At 33.5% G+C, this 10381-nt stretch overlaps 1 protein-coding gene across 1 annotated transcript in view; it reads left to right on the top strand.

Annotated features, from left to right (window-relative positions):
• Positions 1–657: 657 nt before the first annotated feature.
• apooa (apolipoprotein O, a) overlaps positions 658–10381 on the top strand; it is a 14188-nt gene continuing 4464 nt past the window's right edge. Inside the window, exons 1-5 of the mRNA XM_016246771.1 lie at positions 658–748; positions 2657–2767; positions 4021–4140; positions 8373–8485; positions 9199–9208. Coding sequence (XP_016102257.1) covers positions 740–748; positions 2657–2767; positions 4021–4140; positions 8373–8485; positions 9199–9208 — 363 coding nt within the window. The 5' untranslated portion in view covers positions 658–739. The remainder of the gene's footprint in view (positions 749–2656; positions 2768–4020; positions 4141–8372; positions 8486–9198; positions 9209–10381) is intronic.

Genomic DNA, 10381 nt, shown 5'->3' with positions numbered 1-10381 from the left:
CAATTTTATTTCAGTTTGAGTTAAATTAAATTAAAATGAAAAATTTTGTCTTGGCCACTAGCTGAAGTAAATGTTAAAAGAATTCAAATATATATATATATATATATATATACACTTTTTATTTTATTTTAAGTAACTAATTTTTTTTAAATAGTTTTAATTGTATTCTACTATAATAACCCAGCTATGAATAAAATAAATCACTGAATACACATAGATTGATGTATTTTGAAATATATTTTAACACATATTTTAATACATATTCTTGTCTTATGGGTTGGAGTACATTAGAGAAGAAAACACTTTTTAAGTTGTTCTACTTCAAAATGTCATGTTTAATTCAGTGTTGTACTTTCTTTTTTTTAATTCTTCGTGAAATGTACCAGGAACGAATCAAACAGAATCACTGAATACACAGATTGCATAAAAACGTAATATAAATATATGCATAAATAAATAAATAAATAAATATCAATTTCTATCCTATTGCTAAAAATTTTATTCAAAATTAATGTACATTTCAATTATTGTAATGTTTATGTATTATGCCCTAGTACTGTAGAACTGTCATATATATATGATATTATATTATATATGGAATAAATATGAACAACCTGTAAAAAAGGAGTAAATGTCCCGGGAGTGTAGTTGCGCTTGATGAACTCTAGATGGCGCTCAGCGGGTGAAAGTCTGATCGCAGCCGCGCAGTCGGAAAGAAGGAGGAGAAGAAGACTGGACCATGTACAAGGTGAGCATTAGAAAGTTCACTTCTGTCGTTCAGCTCGTGCTCTTGACTCTGTTCCTCCTGTTAACACACTGATGTCCAGGCTTTAAGAAACAGGTGCACGGGTTTCAGTCGAGCTGATGTTATTATAAAGATTATTATATATTTCTGAGCTTTATAAAGAGGCATTTGAGGGCAGGAAATACAAGGGCACTGCAGAAGAGATGCAACTAACTATTTAACTTGTTTAAATAAAGCTAACACCGCTGTTCTATCTAGGATTTTAGGCTGCTGTGATTCTATAGACTGAGTTTATTGTATAAAAATGTTCATTACACCAGTAGTACAAGTCAAACTCTTTTTAGGCTTTTATTGACTTTGCCACTGTCTGTGCAGCGAATATTAGATGAAATCAAAGTTTATAAATCGAGTGATACCAACCTTACATTTTATATTAGTTTGGCTATTTTATTATTAAAATAATAAAACAGCGCGCAGCTGCGTTTCCACATCTGGCCACCAGATGGCGACAGAACACCGTTAAATCCTAAAGAGAAACTGAAAATGTTTTGTTTCACTGCTGTTTTAAAGGGGTCATATGATGCTTTTTTAAAGATCATTATTTGGTGTAACAGAATATGTTGACATGCTTTAATGTTCAAAAAACACATTATTTTTCAAATAATGTACATTATTGTAGGTCCTCTATGCCCCGCCTCTCTCAAACGCTTAGTTTTCTACAAAGTCCCTCCTTCCGACAAGCGCAGTCTGCTCTGATTGGCCAGCTGACCCAGTGCATTGTGATTGGCTGAACACCACAAGCACGCGTCGGAAATGTAACGCCCCTTACCATAATCGCCAGCTTCATCTTTCAAAGTAAATATGTAACACTCCAAAGAGAAAGGAACAATTGAAATCGCATCATATGGGTCATTTATTTAACACTATTATGAAAGTCATTTAAAAAAAATATATATATTTTTTTTTATTTATTTTTTTATTTTATTGATTATCCCAGAAAGATTAATATGAACCTAAAATAATCTTGTTTTTAATAAATATTATAATCTTTCCTGGTGGCAACACTTGTGCAACAATAGAAAAAATATAAATATATGCCCAAATATAAAATATACATGATGATTCGAATACTGAAAATGTTAAAACAATCAAGAAAAATGACATTAAACGATGTAATTACACTTAGTGCTCTGTTATTATTTATATACATTATACATATATTATTTATATACTATTAGCTTTTATTTTTATATCGTCAGTTTTCATTTTAGTTTAATTTTAAATTATTTTTATATTCGTTTTGTTACTTCTATTTAGCTTTCATTTCCAGTTCGAGTGATTTTAGTACTTTTCAGTTAGTTGCAACATTTTCATCTAATATTTATACTTTATTTGAACTCGCTTCAATGATCAAAAACAATTTTCAATAGACATTACTAATTGTTACATGACTGAAACAGGAATGACCTAGCTTAACTTTATACTTAAAACGTACAAATTGCAATGTTATCAATTTCTCATATGCAAGTAGAAGTGAATATCAGTCATGTGAAAAGCAAAGGACTAGAAAAAGAGGATCAAAACAGAGTTATTGTGTGTCTTCAACCCTTGACCTCAACTTTGGCCATATTTGAAATGATTTGACCTCCAGTTTCTGATATTATGTCACAGCTACTCTCTACGCCTGCAGAGAAACCGAGGGACCTTGAATGTCCTCAAAACAGCAGTTTGAGTAAATAGACTGTGTGTCATTCTTGCTTAAACAAGAAACATTCAGCATGTGTTGACAGTGAGCACACTTCAGCCGTTGTGAAGTTCTGCTGTGTGTTGTGCTTGACCTGGAAATTCCATCTGACCGGTTCATTCATGCTCTCTGTTTCCGTGGCGACGGCGCTGCGGCTGCTCTGATAGGTCGGAGGGGTTGCAGGAGTCTCTGGCACTCTGGGACTGATCTCAGCCTCTGTGCTGGCGGCCGCTGATGATGACGATGACAAACCCGGCACAGCTCTGAGTGTAGATGAGGTAAAGTCATATATCACAGTCACGTCTGAACCCTAACATCAACTGAGAAAGAAAACAATGCAGTTTACATGAAGAAAATCAAGTCAATTCAATTGAATGAGAATCACCATTGAGAATAATGATTATATTAATTGATGATAATTAATAAATGATGCCGATTTAAAAAACAAAGTCAAAGCCAAATCAACATTTTAAAAATTGTTTAATTTTTTGGGGAATAATATAAACCTAAAATAATATCTGAGAACTTTTTCATATTATAAATAATATAATCTTGCCTTGTGCAGCAACAGAAAAAATATGCTCAAATATAAAACATACATGATTAGAATACTGAAAATGTATTAAACAGCAAATTATGACATTATAAAATTTTATTACACTTAGTGCTATTTTAGTATTTTTAATATAGTGTATTTTGAATTGGCTTTTATTTTAATATTTTCAGTTTTAAGTTTAATTTTAGAAATTTTGTGTCTGTCATTTGATTTAGTTTTTTTTAAACAAATTCTATTTAGCTGTATTTTCAGTGTTATTGATTTTAGTACGTCAATTTAAACTTATTTTAATTTAGTTGCTAAAGCAACATTTTATTTTTTAATTTAAAGCCAGAAAACCGTTGAGAATAATGACAATTACAAAAAAAACCTCAGAAGTAAAAAGTCTGGATGCAGTACAGTAATGGGAATTTGGTGTGAAAATGTGTTTATTTGTCATGAAAATAATGTCAAGATGCAAAACATCAGATAATACTTTTATTTGTTTATTGATTGATTGATCTAAATTTTTCTATACAATTTCTTACTGTTTTTTTAAAATATTATTATTATTATTTTGGGGTGAAATGTGATGCAGACAAGTTTGACGAGATTCACACTTTTAAAATATTTTTTTAACACTCATACCAGATTATAATATTATTAGAAACTGTTATTATTTAACTGACTAATAATTCTGTCGAGCCAAACAGATCTGTATTACAAATGAGAGTTTAACATTAAACTCAAAAATTAAATTACAAATTAGAATTTTAAAGTAAAATATCCAGATGCATTACAGTAATGAGAGAAAAGATGCGTATTTGGCTGTTTATTGTTTACAAGCAAGAGTTTAACTAGGAATTCTACAGTTTTAGGACAGTTTGACCTGTATGTGTTCAACAGAACCAGAACGCACTGTTACAAACAAGAGTTTAACATTAAGGGAAAGATGTTTATTTGAACTTTGACTCTGTATCGCCGTTGCTCTCGCAGCTGTCTCTCTACACGAGGCCGCAGCAGAAGATCCAGCGTGTGCAGCCTGAGAGAGGGCAGGTGGAGGAGAGCGTGGCCACGCTGAGGAAGCTGGCAGAACCGTATGCCACCCGGTGCCAGGTAAAGACTCAATCATGCAACACCTTGTGTCAAACACAGCTGGTTTTGTGCACGGATTCACTTTGAACAAGCTCGACGGGTTCAGGATGGTCACTCACACTCACATTTACACGGTCTTCTAGTTCTTAAAGGTGACATATTATGCCCCTTTTTACAATATGTAATATAAGTCTTAGTGCTGGGGCGGTATGACCAAAAATGTATATCACGGTATTTTCCAAAATTATACTGGTTTCATGGTACATGACGGGGTTTTTTTTTTCATGCATGTCCGGGTGTTAACCATATTTTCTACCGACTGAGAGAGGAAATACTGCAGTATATCTACTCAGTCTCTTTAAATGCAAATGAGCTGCTGCTCTCCGCCCCCCTTTTCCAGAATAGAGCTGCGCCTTTACAGCTGGTATCTGCTAAAAACATCTGTTATGGTTCTGATTATCATGTTTATCTCGCTGAAATCATGCGTTTTAAACCATATGAGTTTAAACTTCAGATATAGGGTTTTCTGAGCGCACACATCAGAAGCACACGCACAGAAAGCGGCTGTCACAGCATGCGAGTACTAAACTAAGTTCTCATTCACACACAAGTTTACTTTAAAAACACACGAGTTACAAAAACTGTTGGTTATGTCTGTGAAGGTTAACAGCTGCATGTTTATATTAGATCTGTGTGGCAGCAGCAATATACAGTAAATAAATCAATAAATGCACTGCTGTCTTGTCTGCTCTGAGGCTGGGACTCTAAACAGTGTTGTGTGCTCGTCTGTGCAGCCAAGGACAGAACAGTTAGCATGTTTTGCTCAAACTTTCTCCATGGCATTAGAGCTGCTACACCGTTGTTGCTTGCAAAATCAAAATGACGTGCCTTGAGTGGAAACTTACAGATTAAAGGGCGGTAATATTATAATGAGATCCCTTTGCAACGTCACCAAGGGAGCGAAATCAGACGCTGGTTTTCTCAGACGCTTGCAGATAAAGGCTTACCTAAACAAAGTTACTGGGTTAATCTTTTTCACGTTTCCTTGGTTGGTAGATGCACCAGGGACCTGATTATAGCACTTACAACCTGGAAAAGTCCGATTTTCATGATATGTCACCTTTAAAAGAAAACAGAGGGTATTGAACTTTTGTTAAATTGGGAATTGGGAAATTAATTTTTTTATTATTAAAATAGTTTTTCAGCAGCATGAGTGTGCAGTAGATGCAGCTTGTTGGCTAATTTGCTCTGCATGGCTTTTATCTCTTCATTTCAATTGTTATTTTCACTCTAAAATCATGTACAACTCACTTCATTTCACTGGAATAATTCATTCATTTACAACAGCTGGAAACCAGCAATCAGCCAGATCTCTCACAAAATCATGTTTCATCACAAAATAAGAAAAACGATTATTTTTATATAATAATTATTATAGTTTTTTTCAATCCATTTTATTTTATTCTTCATTTTAATATTATTCTAATATTTTATTCTAATATTTTTGAAGGTATATGTAGTGGCGCAATGCAAAAACAAATCTTAGTCCTAGAAATTGAAACGTTATTTTTCTATACAATTTCTATATTATTTCTTCTTTTGCTTTTCGGATAAAATTTGATGCAGACATTTTTTGTGAGATTAACCTAAAAATCTAAAGTAACACTGGATTTTAATATTAGTAGAACAAAAGATAAAAAATAAATAAATGAAACTGAAAAGAAAACACAGAATTGAATCTAATTGACTAATAATTCTGTCCAGCCTACTACTTTAACATTTCCAAACACTTGAAATTTTATATTTCCAAGTTTGTTTGATTTTTTTTATTTATTTTTTTTATGTTGGTTTCTGAATTAGAGCTGCATTCTATAACATTTGATTGTTTTCTGCATTTGAAAAGTTTTATTCTCTTCTTTTCTTTAAAAGTCATTCAAAACACCATCAAACACAATGCTGGACAAACAGACCTTAAAAAAGGAACACCAGCATCTGTACAGCATGTACGACGTGCTGTTAATAACCACAGAAAGCATAATAAATAATCTCTCAAACAAGCAGAAATCATGTGTACAGTCATGCACTTACAGTGAATCCAGTAACTTTCACTTTACATGAAAAAGGTTTTTTACAACAATAGAAGCTGTTCTTATAATAAGCGCATGTTGTGTATTTTGAAGATTTATTTTCCTGCAGGAAAAGGCCTACATGCATGCAGTATTTCAGGGTTGGCTGTAGACTGCCACAAAGTTTGATTCAATATTTATGACCAAATCAAATCAAATCTCATCCAATCATATTCATCATATGTGTCCATTTATCCCTTATATGCATTTCTAAGTATTTAATGCAAATAATTTTCTAAGAAGCTAAAATAACATTTTCTTTCTCACACTTGGCTTTCACACATCAAATAAATTTCCTGTTCTCTCTCAGCTCATGAAAAACTCAAGTATACAGATGAGGCATTTAGAGAAGAAAAGAACACTCTTTAGTAGAGTAAAGCAAATAAAACTAATAATAATACAAATAAAATTTCCTCCACATGCATTACTGTAAACATGATTTTTGTTTGTTTTTACAAATGAAAAATAATTTTCAGTAATATTTCACTTAAAGCCTTTGTTTATAACATGCATTATAAAAGTAGTTTTAAAGGGGTCATATGATGTTGCTAAAAAGAACATTATTTTGTGTATTTGGTGTAATTAAATGTGTTTATGCGGTTTAAGGTTTAAAAAAACACATTATTTTCCACATACTGTACATTATTGTTTCTCCTCTATGCCCCGCCTTTCTGAAACGTGTCGATTTTTACAAAGCTCATCGGTCTGAAAAGCGAGGTGTGCTGTGATTGGCCAGATATCCAGTGCGTTGTGATTGGCTGAATACCTCAAGCGTGTGACGGAAATGTTACGCCCCTCACCATACTGTGATGCCCTGTCAGGCCGGAGCGATGATTCAAAAACATGAAAACCCATTATAAACGAGGCATTCGTTGCATCCAGTGGGGACATAATTATGGAATATAATGACTTATACTGTCTTTTTACACGTTGCATCGCGCCGCGCCTCGTAAACATAAAACCATGTCTGTGTTTGTGATTGGAGAAATGACAAACAACAAGCGCTACTCTACACTGCCCAAAAAAACTCGCTTTAAATATATAAAATATAAAAACTCTTTAAATATTAAAAAACGTACTCACAGTCTGTGAGTCAGAACAGCCGGCATTGTAGTCTACTCTCCCAGGATCAGGAAACAGTCCTCCATAAAATGTGCTGCACACATCTGAATATTTGGGTTGAAGTGTTCTGGAACAGTGTTGTAAATACAACTTAACCACTGATTTCTAGTCGTGTCCTCTTTTGGAAGACCAAACTAAGTAGTTTCGCTTTCACAACGAAACACAGCATCACACACGGCGGCTTTGAGTGAGCGGCGGCGGTGGATTCGACGAAGGAGGCTTGCGGCAACCACACGTGACGACCCCGGGCTGGACTCCTCAAAGTTGTTGTATTTCCTCAGCAACCAGCACGGATCAGCTCTAGGCATGACGAAGCAGATATCATCCTCTTTTGGAAGACCAAACAAAGTAGTTTCGCAAAGTAGCGTCTTCACGACATGGCGGCAGCAACAATACTACAGCGAGAATAAAAGTTACGCCTTCTTTCTTTGCGTGAACATTTGGGCGGCGTTATGCAAATCTTCCCACATAGTGATGTAGGTATGTGGGGGCGTGTTAGAACGAGCTGTTTTAGATAGGCGTGGTTGACTCTTAACTTTTATAAAGAATATCTCTTTGGATTTGAGACTTTAGTCTTTGCAACTTTATAGATCTTCTTTATGCACCAAGAGCTTGTAACACTCCAAAGAGAAAGGAAAACTTGAAATCGCATCATATGACCCCTTTAATGTATTCATGATGCATTGTAATGCACTTTATAATGCATTGTATGATCTCATAAATACTTATCTATTCATTGTTACAACTTTAGAAAGCAAAGTGCATTAAAAGACAAGGGGAAAAACCCTTCTAATATTATAATGCATTTTAACTTAAAGGCTTTTTCACATAAAGGCTTTAAGTAAAGTGTTTATGGAATGCAGCTCTTTCTTGTAATCCGTGACTCTTAACATTGTGATTATAATCATGTGATGATTCATTCAGTGATGATGTTGTGATGATTTGGTTCCTCTTCATCTAAATGTGCCGTCTGGTCCTGGTTGCTGGTGGTCTGATCCGGTCCAGCAAACGGCCAGCGCGGCCAAACAGACAGTGCAGGTACCCATGAGCACATGCACACATCGTCATTACCCACGCTGCTCTCTGCCGCTCTCACACATCTGGCTGTGTTTGGAATAGCATACTGCATACAACATCATGTGACAAGAATGAAGCATAATTCTGATCGGAATGTTTGTTGTGGCATAATGCCTAAACTAGATTTAAACTAGTTGGCAGTATTCAGTGTGGACTGTGCAGTATGCTAGTATTCAGTTCCAAACATACAGTAGTCATTGTGTTTGCTTGTGTATAGAACAGATTTCTGCTGTATGTGGCCCAGATGCCTTACATTTGTCTTTTAAAGGAAAGCGTGTCACTATTAGACCATTTGCATTACCGAACTGAATTGCAACCATGATCCGTTCAAACAGGTTTGCCAAATGTTTTTGCTTTTGCCATTGATCAGACAAAGTCTCGTTCCAGTCAATGCTGCTGCGCCGGGATCATTTTAAATCATGCATTTACATTAGTTTTAGTTTAAAAAAATTGATTTTAGGGACATTTTTGTTTGATTTTTTACAAAAAACCAATCCGAGTTGCCAATCTATGTGCAATGTATAATCTGGGTCTGAAATAAGAACCACTGAGGTAAAGAATCCAGAATTATGTTATTATGATCTTATTTTTTGTCTTATTTTAGCATTATTTATATAATATTATAGTATTTAATAATGTTTTAATTAGTTTTATGTTTTTAGTTTATTTTAGTTTTAGTTATTTCTTTTTTTTCTAGTCATTTCATTACTTTATTTGAATATTTCTATTTAGCTGTAATGTATTCTTATTCCAGTTTTAGTTTGGTAATTTTATTTCAGCTACATCTCAAATTTTCTTCCTTTTTTCAAATGTAAGTTTATCTAATGTTTATATTTCATAAATATTTTTACAAATATGATTTTTAAGGTCTGAAATAAGAATCATGAAAACATGAAGATGTTTTTGTTTTATTTTTTAATCTAGAGCCTTTTTTTTGTATTATTTATATACTATTATAGTATTTAATCATTTTTTAATTATATTATATTTATGTATTTTCAGTTTTTCATTTAAAAAAAATCTGTTTTGTTTTAAAATTTTGTTTTTATTATTTCTATTTAGTTAGAATTTTTTCTGATTCCAGTTTTAGTAATTTATTTTAATTTCAGCAACATTTCTATTTTTTTATTTAAGTTTATCTAATATTTATATTTCATAGTTTGTTTATAAATAGACTCTATTAGTTTTAGTTTTAATTAGTTTGTTAACAATAACAACACATGTTTTACTCTATGATAGCAGCGTTTTCCATCAACAAATAATGTTCTCTTGAGAGGTTCTGCTTTTAACATGCATGAATCTGTCCAGAAGGACCTCTGATGAAACAGTGTGTCTGAACAAAGAGAGTCCAACAACAACACAACGTGGAAAAATGATCTCATGCAATATCAAAATGATAGAGAGCATATCAGAGCGCTGCAGACACAACACTTTACAGCAGCTGATAAAGCGTTTGACACACTGCCAGTCTCTCTGTCCTACAGCGCTTTATTTGGCATAACCCACATGAGGAGGCAGGACACACTGACCCACATCTGAAAGCAGAACACAGCCTTCAAAATAAAAATCAAGAAGCAAAATTCTGCAGAATGTCATGAAATATGTCAACACGTTAAGCTCTGCCTTATACGGTGGTGTGAAGTGGGTCTGTTCGACCGATTGCATACAGAAGTGTTTGAAACTGTTTGAAAACAGTCAATATTAGTCTGTTTTTTTCTCAAGCATGGTAATGTGGGAGAAATGCAGGTGCAACATTCATGTTATTAGCTTAAAACGTAATGCAATTAGACAATATTTAATAAACGAGCCCAGCGTTATTTTAGTATTATGTCCAAACTATTGTAGTATTAATTCATATTTTTTATTATTTATATTTACATTTTTCATTTTCATTTTAGGTTGTTGTGTTTGTCATTTTTGTATTATTTGTATTCATT

This window comes from Sinocyclocheilus grahami, unplaced genomic scaffold (genome assembly GCF_001515645.1).
Source record: "Sinocyclocheilus grahami isolate Dianchi unplaced genomic scaffold, SAMN03320097.WGS_v1.1 scaffold811.1, whole genome shotgun sequence".
Taxonomy (NCBI): Eukaryota; Metazoa; Chordata; class Actinopteri; order Cypriniformes; family Cyprinidae; genus Sinocyclocheilus; species Sinocyclocheilus grahami.
The sequence above is the reverse complement of the archived record's forward strand: the minus strand, read 5'-3'. Positions and strand labels throughout refer to the sequence as shown.